Raw genomic sequence first — 17,752 nt, 5'->3', positions numbered from 1 at the left:
ATCACACTCACACAGATAAAACATAGATGAGCTGCAACAGCCACACACATAATAGATAAAAGACTTTAATCTTTAAAAAAAAAAAAAGACACAAAGTAGGGCACTATTTACTGATAAGAATATCAATTCAGCAAGAAAATATAACAATCACAAATATAAGTGCACCCTACACAAGACAACCCAGAAGCATAAAGCAAATATTATTAGACCTAGAGAGAGAAAGAGACTCTAAAACAGTAATAGAGCACTTCAACACTTCATTGTCATCAATGAACAGATCACCAGATGGAAAATCAACAAAGACACATCAGAACTGAAGCATACTTTAGAGCAATGGTCCTAAAAGACATTCACAGAGCATTTTACCCAACAGCTACAGAATACACATTCTTCTAATCGGCACATGGAACATTTTGTAGGATAGATCCTATTTTAGGCCACAAATCAAGTTTCAGTAAATTTTTAAAAACCAAAATCATACCACATATCTTCTCAGATCAGAAAGGTATGAAACTAGAAACCGACAATAAGGATAGAAAATTTACACATATGTTGAAATTTAACAACATGTTACTAAACCACCAATGGACCACTGAATAACTAAAAAGGAGATTAAAAAATTTTTTGAAACAAACGAACACAAAACATACCAAAATCCACGGGACAGGGGCTGGCATTGTGGAACAATGGGTAAAGCTGTTGCCTGCAATGCCACCATCCCATATTGGCACCAGTTCAAGTCCTGGCTGCTCCACTTCTGATCCAGCTCCCTGCTAATGTGCCTGGGAAAGCAGGGGAGGATGACCCAAGTTATTGGGCCCCTGCACTCACATGGGAGACTTGGAAGAAGCTCCTGGCTCCTGACTTCAGCCTGGCTCCAACTCTAGCCATTTCAGCAATTTGGAGAGTGAACCAATGGATAGATCTCTCTCTCTCTCTCTCTCTGTCTCTTCCCTCTATCTGCAACTCTGCCTTTCAAATAAATAAATCTTTAAAACAATTTAAAAAGAGAAAATAGACAAACTTTTAGCCAGACTAACAAAAAGGAGACAAAATCAAATACAACCAGAGGTGAAAAATAAGACATTACAGGGCCAGCACCGTGGCTCACTTGGTTAATTCCCTGCCTGCGGCGCCAGCATCCCATATGGATGCCAGGTTCTAGTCCCGGTTGCTCCTCTTCTAGTCCAGCTCTCTGCTGTGGCCTGGGAAGGCAGTGGAGGATGGTCCAAGTGCTTAGGCCCCTGCACCCGCATGGGAGACCAGGAGGAAGCACCTGGCTCCTGGCTTTGGATCAGCGTAGCTCTGGCTGTAGCGGCCATTGGGGGTGGGGGTGGGAGATGAACCAACGGAAGGAAGACTTTTCTCTCTTTCTCTCTATCTAACTCTAGCTGTCAAATGAATTAAAAAAGAAGACATTACAACTGACACTACAGAAGTACAAAGAATGGTAAGAAACTATGAAAAACTACATGCTAACAAATTTGAAAACCTCAAGAACACAATTCCTGAATACATACAACCTTCCAATATTAAATTGAGAAGATACAGAAAAATCTAAATGGATCCCCTAACAAAAAACAAGATTGAGCAGTAATTAAAAGTCTCACATCAAAGAAAAGTCTAGGACCTCATGGATTTACTACTGAATTCTACAAAACGTTTAAAGAGGAACTAACCTCTAATGGTTTTCAAACTATTCTAAAATACTGAAAAGGATAAAATACTGCCAAATTCCTTTTATGAGGCCAGCATTAGTGATACCAAAACCATACAAAGACGCAATAAAAAAGAAAACTTCAAACCAATATCCTTAACAAACATAGAATGCAAAAATTCTCAACAAAACATTAGTGAAACAAATCTAACACTACATCAAAAAGATCATCCAACACAACTAAGTGGGATTTATCCCAGAGATGCGAGGGTGGTTCAACATTTGAAATCAAAAAACATCATTAAAAATTTTAACAGAATGAAGAACAAAAAACACTTGAACATCTCAATAGATGCAGAGAAAGAAAATGGTGGGGCTGGCACTGTGGTGTAGCAAGTAAAGCTGCCTCCTGCAATGCTGGCATCCCATTTGCACACCTATTTGAGTCCTGCTGCTCCACTTCAGTCCAGTTCTCTGCTATGGCCTGGGAAAGCAGAAGATAACCCAAGTGTTGTGTCCCTGAACCCATGTGGGAGATACAGAAGAGGCTCCAGGCTTCAGATTAGCCCAACTCTGGCCATGGCACTATTTGGGAAGTGAATCAGCCAATGGAAGACCTGTCTGTCTCTCTCTGCTTCTGCCTCTCAAATAAATAATTTTTTAAAAAAAATCTATATAAAAAAAGAAAGCAAATGGTAAGATTCAACATCCCTTCATGATAAAAAAAAATTAACACTGTCAACAAATTAGGTACAGAAGGAACATACTGCAAAATTATAAAGGCTATATACAACAAAACCAACAGCCAATATCATACCAAATAGGGAAAAGCTGAATGAACTTCCCCAAAAATCTGGAACAAGAAAGGATGTCCACTTTCACCAGTCTCATTCAGTACAGTATTGGAAGTATCAGCAAGACTAATTAGGGAAGAGAAAGAAAGAAAGGGCATCAAAATTGGAAAAGAGGAAGCCAAAATATCCATGTTTGTACATGATATGATTCTGTACATGGAAAAACCTAAACGCTCCACCAAAACGCTATTACCAACTAATAAACCCATTCAATAAAGTTTCAGTATACAAAAATCAACATACAGAAAACTATATAATTATATATATATAATATAGAAAACTATATAATTATCTTGCTGAGAAATCAGTAAACAAATCGCATTCACAACAGCTACAAAACATTAAAATATTTAGGAACAGGGGCTGGCACGGTGGTGTAGTAGGTAAAGCTGCTGTCTGCAGTACGCAGTGCCGGTATCCCATGTGGGCGCCGGTTCGAGTCCTGGCTGCCCCTCTTCCAATCCAGCTCTGTGCTGTGGCCTGGAAAAGTAGTAGAAGATGGCCCAGGTGCTTGAGCCCCTGAACCCATGTGGGAAACCCGGAAGAAGCTCCAGCCATTACGGCCAACCTGGGGAGTGAACCAGTGGATGGAAGACAACTCCCTCTCTCTCTCTCTTTGTCCCTGTCTCTGTCTCTTCTTCTCTCTGTGTGTAATTCTTTCAAATAAATAAATAATTTTAAAAATATTTAGGAACAAATTTAATCCAATAATTAAAAGATCTCTACTATAAAAATCATAAAACACTATTGAAAGAAATCACCAAGGACACACACACACAAAAATAGAAAGATATTCCTTGTTCATGGATTGGAAGAATATAATTAGGATGTCTAAACTACCTAATCTATGAAATTAATAGAATCCCTATCAAAATACTAATGACATTCTTTACAGAATTATAAAACACAATCCAAATATGAATAGGGAACCACAAAAGACCCAGATCACTTTGGCTAAAGTGATCCTGAAATGATCCATCAAGCCAGAGGCACCACAATACCCAATTTCAAACTATACCTCAAAGCTGTAGTAATTCAAACAGCATAGTATTGGCATAAAAACAGCCACATAGAGCAACAGAACAGAACAGAGAACCTAGAAACTAATCCACATACATACAACCAACAGATTTTTGACAAAGGTGACAAGAACATACACTGGATAAAGGACAGTCTCTTCAATAAATGGTGCTGGCAAAACATGACATACATGTGTAGAAGAATGAAATTAGATCCCTACCTCTCACCATGTAAAAAATAATAGATCAAAGATTTACATGGATCAAAGATAGAGCAAAGACCTGAAACTATGAAATTGCTAGAAGAAACACAGAACATACACATCAAGACACTGATGTAGGCAATTAATTTATTGGAAAAGATCCCAATAGCGCAGCAACAAAAGCAAAACTAAATAAATGGGATTGTATCAAACTCAGAGCTTCTACATAGCACAGAAAACAATCAACAGAGTGAACAAGACATCTGACATATAGGAGAAAATATCTGCAAGCTACTTATCTGACAGAGGATTAGAATCAGTATACATTAGGAACTCAAAAAGCTTAACAGCAAAAATCCAGTTAAGAAATGAGCAAAAGACCTGAAGAGACAGTTCTCAAAAACATATAAACAATTATATGAAAAAATGTTGACTACTGCTAGCCATCAGGGAAATCCAAATGAAAACCACAGTGAAATATCACCTCACCCCTAATAAAATGGCTATTAACAAAAACACAGTAACAAATGCAGGCAAAGATATGCAGAAAGCGGAACTCCCTTACACTGTTCGTAGGAATGTAAGTAAGTGTGGTGACTGGAAAACAGCATGGAGCTCCCTTAAAACACTAGAAACAGACTTTCCATGTGACCTGGCAATCCCAATACCAGGCATACAAAAGACATGAAATCATTTTACCAGAGATACCTGTTCCTTCGTGTTTATTTTGCAGCACTGTTTGCAATAGCCAGGATACGGAATCAACTAAAGTATCTATCATCAGATAAATAAAGAAAACGTGTCTGTGTAATAAAATACTATTCAGTCATAAAAATAATGAAATCTTTTCATTTTTAGAGAAATGGATAGAACTGAAAGACATCACGTTAAGTAAAAAAAGCCAGAAACTGAAGCAAATATTGCATGTTCTCTCTCGTATGTGGGAGTTTGAAAAAAAAAAAAAAAAACTACTCAATACCAAATGACGATTACCAGAGGCTAAAAGGGACAGGAGTTCGGATTAGAAAAAAAAAAAGTAGGTGAGGCCTGGCCTGTGGCATAGCGGGTAAAGCTGCCACCTGCAGTGCCGGCATCTCATGGGCGCCAGTTCAAGTCCTGGCTGCCCCACTTCCGATCCAGCTCTCTGCTATGGCCTGGAAAAGCAGAAGAGGATGGCCCAAGTACCCACATGGGAGATCTGGAAGAAGCTCCTGGCTCCTGGCTTCAGACTGTCCCAGCTAAGGCTGTTGCGGCCATTTGGGGAGTGAACCAGTGGATAAAGACCTCTCTCTCTCTGCCTCTCTGTAACTCTGCCTTTCAAATAAATAAATAAATCTTTAAAAAAGAAAGAAAAAAGTAGGGGAAGCTGGTGTGATTCATTAACTGTGACAAATACACCATACTAATATGAGATGTTAATAATAGAGCAAGCTGGGTGTGGTGTATTGACTGTGACAAAGGTATCATACCATCTAGTAAGTTAATAATCAAGGAAGCTGGCTGTGGGGTATATGAGAACTCTCAGTACTACTACTTTTTTTTTTTTTTTTTGGTAAATTTATAACTATGCTGAAATTTAAAGTTAAAAAAAAAAAGACATCCATGTGGAAATATTTGCAGGTGAAATTATATGGCTTTTTGTATTCCAAGGGAGAAAGAGAGACCAGATGGGAATATAGAAGAAGTAGAACCAGCCAAGGGCTGCTAAGTGTTTCAGCTGGGTGACAGGTACATAGGGATGCATCGGACTCTTCATCTAGCTTTGCATAAAACTTTCCATAAGAAATTAAAAACAATGAAGGAGAATTTAAACAACACATAGAAGTACATATCTGATTAAAAAGCAAACATTCCCCTCCATTACAACTTCTCTTCTCAGCAATAACTCTGATAACAGTTTAGAGTACAACTTTTCAGACCTCTCATTTTTTTCTTAAAGATTTTATTTTTACTTATTTGAAAGGAAGAGACACAGAGAAAGATCTTCCATTCTCTGGCTCACTCCGCAGCTCAGAACTCCACCCAGGTCTCCCCCATGGGTCTGCTATTTTCAAAGGCACATTAGCAGAGTGGGATCAGTGGAGCAGCTAGGCCTCAAACACCTGACAGGGGCTTTTGCTGGTGGTGCAGGTGGCGGCTTAACCCCTGCACACCAACACCAGCCCCTCATTTATCATGTATTAAAGCACATCAATACATTCCCTAGGCACCTATTTATAGTGTAGACTATGCTGTGTGGGTGTGCTGTTCTGCAACTTATTTCCTTAGTACACAATGCATCACTAACACCTTCCTGCAGGCTAGGTACTATGCCAAAACCTAAATATGCATAATGTACCGACTCAATCCTCTACTGAGGAAAAACAGCATGGCAGCAGCTTCCCTATACCAATAGCTTTCCACTGCTGGCCTCAATTATCTGTATTTTACTAACTGGATACAAATTTCTGATGTTTGTAAATGTACAATCACAAAACTAATGCAAAACCAACATTAGACATGAAAAGCTTCAAAATCAATATAATTTATATTAAACAACTCAAACTTCTTGTCCTACTTGGCCGACATTAAAACACCACTTATAATATAGGCAATGTTAGAGTCAGCACCCACAGCTGGGTGTCAAACCCAGGTACTTCAATATGGGGAGTGGTTGTCCCACCCAGGACGCTAAACACTTGTCTCAAGTAACAATGTTTTATTTCTCTTACAACACAAATGCAGGCAAATATGATGGTACTTCAAAAAGTTCATGGAAAAATAGAATTAAGTCTATTTGGTGCAAAAAAAAGAATGTCATAGTCTACATAAAGTTCATGGAAAATGTGTATTATGAAAAAAGTATGCACAGATTTCAAAACGTTTTATACTATAATGAACTTTTTTAAATATTTATTTATTTGAAAGGCAATGTTTCATAGAGAAGGAGAGACAGAGTGAGAGAAAGAAGAGATCCATCTGCTGATTCACTCCCCAAGTGGCCACAACAGCCAGGCCAAAACCAGGAGTCAGGAGCTTCACTGAGGTCTCCCACATGGGTGGCAGGAGCCCAGGTACTTGGACCATCTTCCACTGCTTTTCCCAGGCGCATTATCAGGGAGCTGGATCAGAAGTGAAACAGTTTGGACTTGAACTGGTGCCCCATGGGACGCCTGCACCGCAGGCACTGGCTTAACCCATTACAGTACAAGGCTCACCAGCCCCTGAACTTATCTTTTAATTTTACTTTTCACTAACTTTCTGAAGTAATCTCATATAGCAAAATGTTAAATTTTACGGGTTCTGGATGATAATGCATGTATTTACTATACTGTCTTCTAAACGTTAATCTTCATAATGGGGGGGAGAGGCTGTGCACGAACTGCTTTAGAGGAAAAAAGGCACAACAGGCACTATGCTTCGTGATGCTGACTGAGTAAAGGAAAGAGTGAAAAAAATAAATTTTAAATAAGCTTAACATGTTCAACTAAGCATGCATCTCGGCATGCTGCAGCGAAAGTAGGTAATTAATATGAAACTTTCAAAGCTGCTTATAAAAGAGTATTTCCTTGAACTTTCAAAATGACAGATAAAATTAAACTATTTCTTCATGACACTGAATACTTGGTTTGATTCAAATGCAAACCCAGTGATATATTCAGTATTTAAAGGACCCAATTCATCACTTTAGGGCTGAAACAACATCCTGATGGAGTGTTTAAAGATCTGGCATAGCTTGTCATCTTCTCCCCCCGCCCCCTAACTCTTCTCCCAATCCTTATTTTCTTTAGCACGTGGAGAAAGAAATCGATGATATTCAATATTCAGCATACTTAGAAACCACATCCAAATGTTAAATCTGAATGCAAAGAAATACCTTCAGGGTAAAATGCAACCAAAATAACAGATTAGGAACTCACTTGATGCTGTTCCCTAAACTGAAACATTTAGTCCTATTCTAACTTTTGAGTGTGATATACTTTCTCATCAACAAAGTATCTGACACAGAGTTGAAAATATTTATCATGAAAAATTTCTCCATAATACAAGTTTATATTCAACAGTCACCTGATACCATTACCAAAGAACAAGCATTCTGAGTTAGGATTTCCTAATTTAACATAAATTAAGAAACCAACTGGAAGTCCAACTTAACCTATGACTCTAGGTGTTACTGACCTGGAGACAGATAACTGCGAAAGTCCACAATGTTACTACATTGGATACTAGAAGGAAATGATTCCAAACATGATAAAATGTTAATCATCATCTAAAAAAAACCGTTCACATGTATTATGTCTGTATATTCCTAGGATCTGAGGAAACATAAAGCAGATAGAAGGCAGGAAAGGAGGCAGGGAAGGCCCAAGCCAAGCAGCCTGTTTTCATAGTGTACCTGGGGCTGCTCTGGACCTCGGACCAAGCAAGAACACTCTTTTCTTTAGCTTCCTTCCAAACATGCAGACCGACCTCTACTACTACAACCTGGGTCTTCAGTCATTCAATAGTACTGTTCAGGGGCTGGCGCTGTGGCGCAGTGGGTTAATGCCCTGGCCTGAAGTGCCGGCATCCCATACGGGCACCAGTTCGAGACCCGGCTGCTCCACTTTCCATCCAGCTCTCTGCTATGGCCCGGGAAAGCAGCAGAAGGTGGCCCAAGTCCTTGGGCCCCTGCACCCAAGTGGGAGACTGGGAGGAAGCTCCTGGCTCCTAGCTTCGGATCAGCATAGCTCCGGCTGTTGCGGCCATCTGGGAAGTGAACCATCAGATGGAAGACTTCTCTCTCTCTCTGCCTCTCCTCTCTCTGTGTAACTCTTTCAAATAAATAAATCTTAAAAAAAAAAAAAAAAAAAAAAAAAAAAAAAAAAAGTACCGTTCATATTATCCCTAACAGTCTAACTTCAAAACAAAGCAGATTTATATCCAGATTTTGTCATACTTCAAAAACACTGGCAAAACAACATGAATAACAATAAAACAGTAACACTGACAATCATGTTTTGCATTAGTACAACACCCCAAATAAGACAACATAAAGAACAAACCCTGAGCTATCTGTCCTTCCTGCTCAAGGACACCTGTGTTGACAGGAACAGCAACCAGAGCACTCCACTGACTGCAGGGCACCTGCCCCCTTACCGAGCTGGTTCTTCATCCCCATGAGCACGGAGTTCATGTGGGCTTTGGACGCGTAGAGCTTGCTCACGGCCTTCCTTGAGCGGATCATCTCCTTGGCCAGAACCACACACACATCCTTCTGGCCCTTCTTAGCGGCATCCTTCACAGATCGTTTCACCTTTTCTTCTTCCCTTTGTATGTCTAAAGTTAGATCAGAACACCAGAAACCAAGGATCAATCAGACTGGAACTCAAATCTGTTCTTACTGCAATCTAAATGTGTGCATTAAATAGGAAAACATGGAGGATACAAATGAAACAAAAATTATAAAAACAGAGGTATAAATAAGTAAAATACAAATAACTACTGTGGGCCAGAGCCGCGGCTCACTAGGCTAATCCTCCGCCTGTGGTGCCGGCACACCAGGTTCTAGTCCCGGTCGGGGCGCCGGATTCTGTCCTGGTTGCCCCTCTTCCAGGCCAGCTCTCTGCTGTGGCCAGGGAGTGCAGTGGAGGATGGCTCAAATCCTTGAGCCCTGCACTCGCATGGGAGACCAGGAGAAACACCTGGCTCCTGGCTTCGGATCAGCGCAGTGCGCTGGCCGCAGTGGCCATTGGAGGGTGAACCAACGGTAAAGGAAGACCTTTCTCTCTGTCTCTCTCTCTCTCTCTCACTGTCCACTCTGCCTGTAGAAAGACAGAAAGACAGAAAGAAAGACAGACAGACAGACAGAAAGACAGAAAACTACTGTGGTGTTATTTCCAGAAATACCATTAAAGTAGTTAAAGAATAAAAAGAAAAGGATAGTCCCCTACATTTGAAGCACTTCAAAACACCTTTAGAGATCACATTCTAACATCTGATTGCACTAGTCTAAGTGCTTAAAAGTGACTGTAGTGCATTTCTGAGTTTGCTCTAATATGTAATATCCTCACAGTTATGGGAGTTCAATCACTGTGCAGTCATTAATAATTTCTAAAGACCTGCAACTTAAGGAACACCTGAACTTAGAAAGTATCAAATCAGCATCAACTAGAAGTGAGATACTTACATGATTCATGATCAGTAGGGGTTTTCCCCCCAACTTTTAAAACTGTGGCAAAGGACATTAAAATTTACCATCATAGGTGTGCAATTCAGCAGTATGAAGCACATTCATATTGTATAACCACCACCACCATGCATCTTCAGATCTTTTCACATCTTAAAACTGAAATGCTATACTCATTAAATAATAACTCCCTATTCCCTGGCAACCACCACTCTTTCTTCTCCCTTCACGAATCTGACTACTACAAATACTTCGTAAATGCAATCATACAGTATGTGTCTTTTTCTGACTGGCTTATTTCACTTAGCATAATGTCCTGGTCAGAGTATTTTACAGGGATTTCACTGAATCTGTAAAACACTTTCAGCAGTACAGATGTTGATTCTTCCAATCTGTGAATACAGAATATTTTCCATTTCTTTGCATCTTCTTCAATTTCTTTCAGTAGTGTTTATTTAAAAAAAAAAAAAAAAAGATTTATTCTAGGGACCAGCACTGTGGAGCAGCGGGTAAAGCCATCACCTGCAGTGCTGGCATCTCGTATGGGCACTGATTCAAGTCCTGGCTGCTCTACTTCCTATCTAGCTCCCTGCTGATGACCTGGTTTGAAAGTAACGGAGGATGGCCCAAGTCCTAGGGCACCTACACCCATGTAAGAGATCTGGAAGAAGCTCCTGGCTTCAGACTGGCCCAGCTCCAGCTGTTGTAGCCATCTGGGGAGTCAAACAGTGGATGAAAGACTTCTCTCTCTGTCTCTGCCTCTCTGCCTTTCAAATAAATAAATAAATAAATCTTTATTCTATTATTTATCTGAAGGGCAGAGTTAGAGACTGAGAGCAAGAAAGATCCTCTATCCGCTGGTTCAGCCCCCAAATGGCTGCAACAGTCAGAGCTGGGTCAATCCAAAGCCAGGAGCTTACTCCAGGTCTCTCACATGGGTATAGGGGCCCAAGATCTTGGCCCATCCTCCACTGCTTTCCCAAGCCATCAGTAGGGAGCTGGATCGGAAGTGGAGTAGCTAGGACTCAAATCCGTGCCATATGGGATGCTGGCACTGAAGGCGGCAGCTTTACTGGCCATGCCACAGCACCGGCCCCCATTAGTATATTTTAATTTCATTGTAGAGATTTTTAACCTCTTTGGTTAAATTCATTCCTAGATATTCTATTTTTTGGTAGCTATTAGAAATGAGTATTTTTTAAACTTATTTGACAGGTAGAATTAGTGAGAGAGACAGACAGAGAGAAAGGTCTTCCTTCCGTTGGTTCACTCCCCAACGGCCGGCGTGCTGCACTGATCCAAAGCTAGGAGCCAGGTGCCTCCTCCTGGTCTCCCATGCAGATGCATGACTTTGCATTCTGCAGCTCTGCTCAATTTATTATTACAATTTTTGACAGTCTTTGGGGTTTTCTACATGTAAAGTTCACCTGTGAACAGTGACATTCCAACTGACAATTTGATGTCTTCCTTTCCAATCTGGATGCCCTTTCGCTCTCTTACTTAATTGTTGTGGCTAGGATTTCCAGTACTAAGCCAAATAAAAGTGGTGAAAGTGGGCATCCTTATCTTGTTCCAGATCTTAGAGAAAGCCTTCAGCTTTCCCCCCATTCAATGGTTAGCTGTCGGCTTGTTATATAAGGCCTTCATTATGCTGAAGTATGTTCCTTCTTTAGCTAATTAATTTAGAGTTTTTACACTGAAGGGATGCTGAATTTTATTAAATGCCTTTTTTGGCATCCATTGGAGTGATCACGTGATTTTTGCCCTTCATTTGGTTGATATGATGTATCATATACTGATTTGCATATGCTGAACCATCCTTGCATCCCTGGGATGAATCCCACTTGACCATGGTGAATCATCTTTCTAATGTGCTGTTGGATTTGACTTGCTAGCATTTTATTGAGGATTTTTACATCTATGTTCAATGACATTATTCCGAAGCTTTTTTATTGTGCACTCATCTGGTTTTGGTATCATGGTAATGTTGGCCTAAGAGAATGAATTTGGAAGAATTCGATCATCTTCTCTTTTTTGAAATAAGGATTAGCATTAATTCTTTAGAAGTTTGGGACACCAGCGCCGTGGTGCAGGTTAATCCTCCACCTGCGGCACCGGCATCCCATATGGGCACCAGTTCTAGTCCCGGCTGCTCCTCTTTCAATCCAGCACTATACTATGGCCTGGGAAAGCAGCAGAAGATGGCCCAAGTACTTGGGCCCCTGTACCCATGTGGAAGACCAGGAAGAAGCACCTGGCTCCTGGCTTCTGATCAGCGCAGCTCAGGCCGCTGCAGCCACTTGGGGAGTGAACCAATGGAAGGAAGACCTTTCTCTGTCACTCCCTCTCACTGTTTGTAATTCTACATTTCAAATAAATTTTTTTAAAAAAAGAAGTTTGGTAGAGGAGCCAGTGTTGGAATACAGCAGGTTAAGCTACCACTTGCAATGCCAGCATCCCATATGGGCACCAGATCGAGTCCCAGCTGTTCCACTTCTGATCTAGCTCTCCAATAATGTGACTCGGAATGCAGAAAATGTCCCAACTGCTTGGGCCCCTGCCACCCGTGTAGGAGACCCAGATGGAGTTACAGGTTTCTGGCCTCAGCCTGGCCCAGTTCTGGCCCTTGCACTATTTGGGGAGTAAACCAGTAAATGAAGTGCCCCCCCCCCACAACTTCTATCTCTCCCCCCTTCCTTCTAACCTCAATCTTTTTTAAAAATTAAAAAAATAAAAGTTGGGTAGAATTCATCAGTAATGTCATCTGATCTTGGGCTTTTCTTTAATGAGAGATTTTTTGATTACTGATTCAGTCTTGCTTCTCATTATTAGTCTGCTTAGGTATTCTATTTCCTCATGATTTAATGTTGGTATGTGTCCAAGAATTTGTCCACTTCTTCTAGGTTACATAATTTGTTGCCATATAGTAGTTCATGGTAATCTCTAACAATCCTTCGTACTTCTGTGGTTTCAGTCATAATGTCTCCATTTTCATATCTGATTCTATGTATTTGAAATTTAATTTTTATTAGTCTAGAGAAGATTTGATCAATTTTGCTTATTTTTTTCAAAGAACAGCTCTTCGTATTGTGGATTTTTTTGGATTTTTTATTTTTATTTTTTTTGATACACAGAGTGGACAGTGAGAAACACCCAATGGCCACTGCGGCCGGCACACCGCGCTGATCCGAAGCCAGGAGCCAGGTGCTTCTCCTGGTCTCTCATGTGGGTGCAGGGCCCAAGCACTTGGGCCATCCTCCACTGCACTCCCTGGCCACAGCAGAGAGCTGGCCTGGAAGAGGGGCAACCGGGACAGAATCCGGCACCCCGACCAGGACTAGAACCTGGTGTGCCGGCGCCGCAGGCAGAGGATTAGCCTAGTGAGCCACGGTGCCGGCTGTATTTTTTTTTACTTTGTCATTTATTGTGCTCTTTTTATTATTTCTTTTTTTTTTTTAAAGATTTATTTGTTTGTTTGTTTGAAAGGCAGAGTTACAGAGGCAGAGGCAGAGGGAGAAAGACAGAGAGGTCTTCCATCCACCCGTTTACTCCTCAAATGGCTGCAACGGCCGGAGCTGAGCCAATCTGAAGCCAGGAGCCTGGAGCTTCTTCCGGGTCTCCCACGTGGGTGCAGGGGCCCAAGGACTTGGGCCATCTTCCACTGCTTTCCCAGGCCGTAGCAGATCAGAAGTGGAGCAGCTGGAACTCGAACCAGCATCCATATGGGATGATGGCACCCCAGGCAGTGGCTTTACCCGCTATGCCACAGCACTGGCCCCTATTCTTTCTTTCTTTATATCAATTTTAGACTCTATTTGTTCTTTTTGTAGTTCCCTGAAGTACAGAGATAATCTGCTTATTCGAGATATTTCTGCTTTTCTGTTGCAAGCACTAATTGCTATAAACTTTCCTTAGTATTGCTTTTGCTGTTTTAGTAGGTTTTAGTACACTGTTTCCATTTTCATTGTTCCAAGAAATTTTTAATTTCCACTTGATTTCTTCCTTGGTCCACTGGCTGTTCAGGATTGTTTAATTCCCATGTATTTCTGTAGTTTCCAAAGCTTTTCTCATTGATTTCTAGTTTTATTGCATTGTGTTCACAAAAAACTGGTATGACTTCTATTGTTTTAAATTTTTGAGACTTATTTTGTGATCTATCCTGGAGACTGTTCCATGTGCTGCTGAGAAGAACATATATCCTGCAGCTCCTGGATGAAAGTTCTGTAGTTGTCTGTTGAGTACAACTGCTCTAGGATGCAGTTTAACTCTGTTTTATCTTTGTTTTTGTCTAGAAGATATATCCATTCCTGAAAGTGAGACACTAAAAGTCCTTTACTATTATTGTTTTGGATTCTGCTTTTCCTTTTAGGTCTACTAATATCTGCTTTATATATATGGGTGCTCCAATATTGGGTGCACACATATTTATAAGTGTTTTCTCTTACTAGACTGAACCCTTTATCATTAGATAACAACCTTCCTGGTCTCTTTTTACTGCTTTTAATTTACAATCTCTCTTACTTGATAGAAGTACAGCTATGGTTACGTGGAATATCTTGTTCTACCTTTCCATTTGTAGTCTAGGTGTGCCCTTGGAAGTGAAGTGAGTTTGCTGTATGCAGCATATCATTGGGTCCTGTTTATTAACCATTTGGTCACTCTTAATTGAAAAATTCAGTCCATTGATGTTTAAGGTAATTATTGATAGGTAAGCTCCTACTGTTGGCATTTTGATACTTGTTTTCCAGTTTTAAGGTAGTTCTTTCCTTTCTCTTTCCCTCTCTTACAGTCTCCATTTGTGGTTAAGTGATTTTCTTTAGTGGTGTACTTTGATTCCTTCTTATTTTTTGTTAAGTCTGTTACAGGTTTTTCACTTGTGGTTGCCATGAAGCTCATATAAAATTTCTCTTGGATTTAACAAGCTATCTTGTTAACCATAACAACCTAACATTGATTATAAAGATAGGGAAAAAGACAAAAACCAAAGAAATCCTAATAAAGCACCCACAATTGTGCACCACTCCTTCCAGATTTTTAATTTCTGATGTTACATTTGACCTCTTCCTATAATTGTTTGTTAACATTTTAATGTAGTAACTATGATTATTTTTTATTCTTCACAGTAAAATAAATGGTTTACTCACCACATTTACAATAGTAGAGCATTCATGCTAGATATTCTTAGCAGTGAGTTTTCTACCTTCTATTTTCTTCTTACCTGTTAGCATCTCTTTCAGTTTAAAGAACTGCCTTTAGTGTTTCTTTTAAGACAAATTTCGTGGTGATAAATTCTCTGAGCTTTTGTCTGTCTGGAAATGTCTTATCTTTTCATCATATCTGAAAGCTGGCTTTGCTGGGTACAGCATTCTGGGCTGGCAAATTTTTTTCCTTTAGCACTGCTAAGTCTCAGCCTCACTCCCTCCTGGAGTGTAAGGTTTCTGATGAGAAGTCTGCAGTCAGCAAACTGGGACCCCTATATGTATTATTTCTTTTATCTTGCAGCTCTGAGAAACAACACTCTTTCACCTTGGAGAACTTGATTTTAATGTGTCTTGGGATACACTCGGTTGGGTTGAATCTAATAATCTTTGACCATCTTGTACCTGACAGTCACATCTTTCTCTAGGTTTGGGAGGTTCCATGTCATCATCTCTTTGAATATACTTTTCTACTCCTTTGGTATTCTCAAGTCCCTCTTGAATCCCAGTAACTAACAATTGCTCTTTTCATGCTATCTCATTTAAGTTTTCCTCATTTCTCGATTCTTCTCCTCCAACTGTGCTTTTTCAAACAGCCTGCCTTCCAGTATACTGATTTTTTGGTTGATCTGCTATTGCTGCCTTCTATCACATTTCTAATTTCATTTAGCATACTTTTCAATTTAAGGATTTCTGCTTTATTTGGCTTAATTACTTCCATCTCTCTATGGAATGTGTTAGAATACTGTGTTTTCTTGAATTTCATTGTTCTTCCTTAAAATTGCTATTTGAAATCTTCACCTGAGCATCTGGAATTTCAGTACCTAGATAGCTGGCTTCTGGAACCTTATTTTGCTCTTTAGGCGAGGTCATGGTTCCTTGGAAGTTCTCGATGCTTGCTGACATTCAATGTCATCTGGCTTCCACAGCTTTGTGAAGGCTACTTGGTGTATATAGCTGTTCAAATTGGCATCTCTTTAGGGAGGTGGTCATCGAAGCATCTTATTATTTAACCATCATCTCGGTTCTACCTCATCCGCCCACTTTTAAACTGAGTTTTGTGGTTGTTTTTAGGAGTTGCTATATACTTCATTTTATTTTTTGACAGGCAGAGTGGACAGGGAGAGAGAGAAACAGAGAGAAAGGTCTTCCTTTGCCGTTGGTTCACCCTCCAATTGCTGCTGTGGCTGGGACGCTGCGGCCGACGCACCACGCTGATCCGGAGGCAGGAGCCAGGTGCTTCTCCTGGTCTCCCATGGGGTGCAGGGCCCAAGCACTTGGGCCATCCTCCACTGCACTCCCTGGCCACAGCAGAGAGCTGGCCTGGAAGAGGGGCAACCGGGACAGAATCCGGCACCCCGACTGGGACTAGAACCCGGTGTGCCGGCACCGCAAGGCGGAGGATTAGCCTAGTGAGCCGCGGCACTGGCCACTATATACTTCAGATATTAATCCCTGATCAGATATGATTTGCAAGTATTCTCTATGGGATGCCAAAAGGTGGACAATGTCCTTTATTTTTTAAGATTTATTTATCTGAAAGGCAGAGTTACCAGGGACAGAGATAGAGATCTTCCATCTGCTGGTTCACTTCCCAAACGGCTACAACAGCCTGGGCTGGGCGCGTCTGAAGTCAGGAGCTTCCTCTGGGTCTCCCACGTACTTGAGGCAAGGGCACAAGCACTTGGGCCACCTTCTGCTGCCTTCCCAGGCATATTAGCAGAGAGTTGGATCCGATGTGGAGCAGCTGGGACTTGAACTGGCACCCAAATGGGATGCCAGCACTGCAGGTGATGCTGTACCTGCTCTGCCACAACACTGGGCCCCCAATGTCTTTTTTTTACCTATGTCTTCAACGGTTTTAGCTCTTATGTTCAGGTTTTTGATTCATTTAGGCTAAATGTCTCTTACTGCGTGATCCACTTAATACGCTGATGGATTTGGTCGGCTAGTGTTTTATCAAGAACTTCTGCACTGATGTTCATAAGGAATGTTAGTCTGCAGTTTCTTTTTACTTTTTACATTTAGTCCATCTTTATTGCTTCACTAACAGGAAATACACCTTGTGTTCCGACTGTGAGACCCACAAACTCAGCACATGGTGCAGAGTTCAGTCTTCAGGATGGCCCAGATGTGCATCCTAGAAGTCAAGGGAAGACACTGCTCTGGCCATTTCCAAAAATGAAAAGAATAAACAGAATCCACTAACATCTTTAAAATCATTCCACAATTTTACCATAAATATGGTATTTTAGAATAAATACTACTTTCAAGACTATGTTAATTTGCTTTAAAATAATAAACAAAAAAAAAAATGGAACCAGGAACCATTTGGAAGTAGAGACAAGGCTGGCACTGTGGTGCAGCAGGTTAAAGACCCAACCTGCAGTGCCAGGATTGCATACAGGTGCCAGTTTGAGTCCCAGCTGCTCTACTTCTGATCCAACTCCCTGCTAATGTGCCTGGGAAAGCAGCAGAGGATGGCCCAAGTCCCTGGGCCCCTGCACCCACATGGGAGACCCAGAAGAAGCTCCTGGCTCCTGACTTCAGATCAGCTCAGGTCCCGCCATTGCAGTCATTTGGGGAACGAACCAGCAGATGGAAGGTCGGTTGGTCTCTCTCTCTCTCTACCTCTAACTTTTTCAAATAAGTAAAATAAATCTTAAAAAAAAA

General features: G+C 40.9%; 1 protein-coding gene across 2 annotated transcripts in view; it reads right to left on the bottom strand.

Moving 5' to 3' along the window:
* CHMP3 (charged multivesicular body protein 3) overlaps window positions 1-17,752 on the bottom strand; it is a 65,707-nt gene that overhangs the window by 31,211 nt on the left and 16,744 nt on the right. For both annotated transcript variants that reach the window (XM_051842695.2, XM_008254151.4), the window contains exon 3: window positions 8,852-9,031. In XM_051842695.2, the coding sequence (XP_051698655.1) occupies window positions 8,852-9,031 (180 nt within the window). The remainder of the gene's footprint in view (window positions 1-8,851; window positions 9,032-17,752) is intronic.

Source organism: Oryctolagus cuniculus, chromosome 2 (assembly GCF_964237555.1).
Source record: "Oryctolagus cuniculus chromosome 2, mOryCun1.1, whole genome shotgun sequence".
Lineage (NCBI taxonomy): Eukaryota > Metazoa > Chordata > Mammalia > Lagomorpha > Leporidae > Oryctolagus > Oryctolagus cuniculus.
Note: the sequence above shows the minus strand (reverse complement) of the source record. Positions and strands in the feature narration are given on the sequence as shown.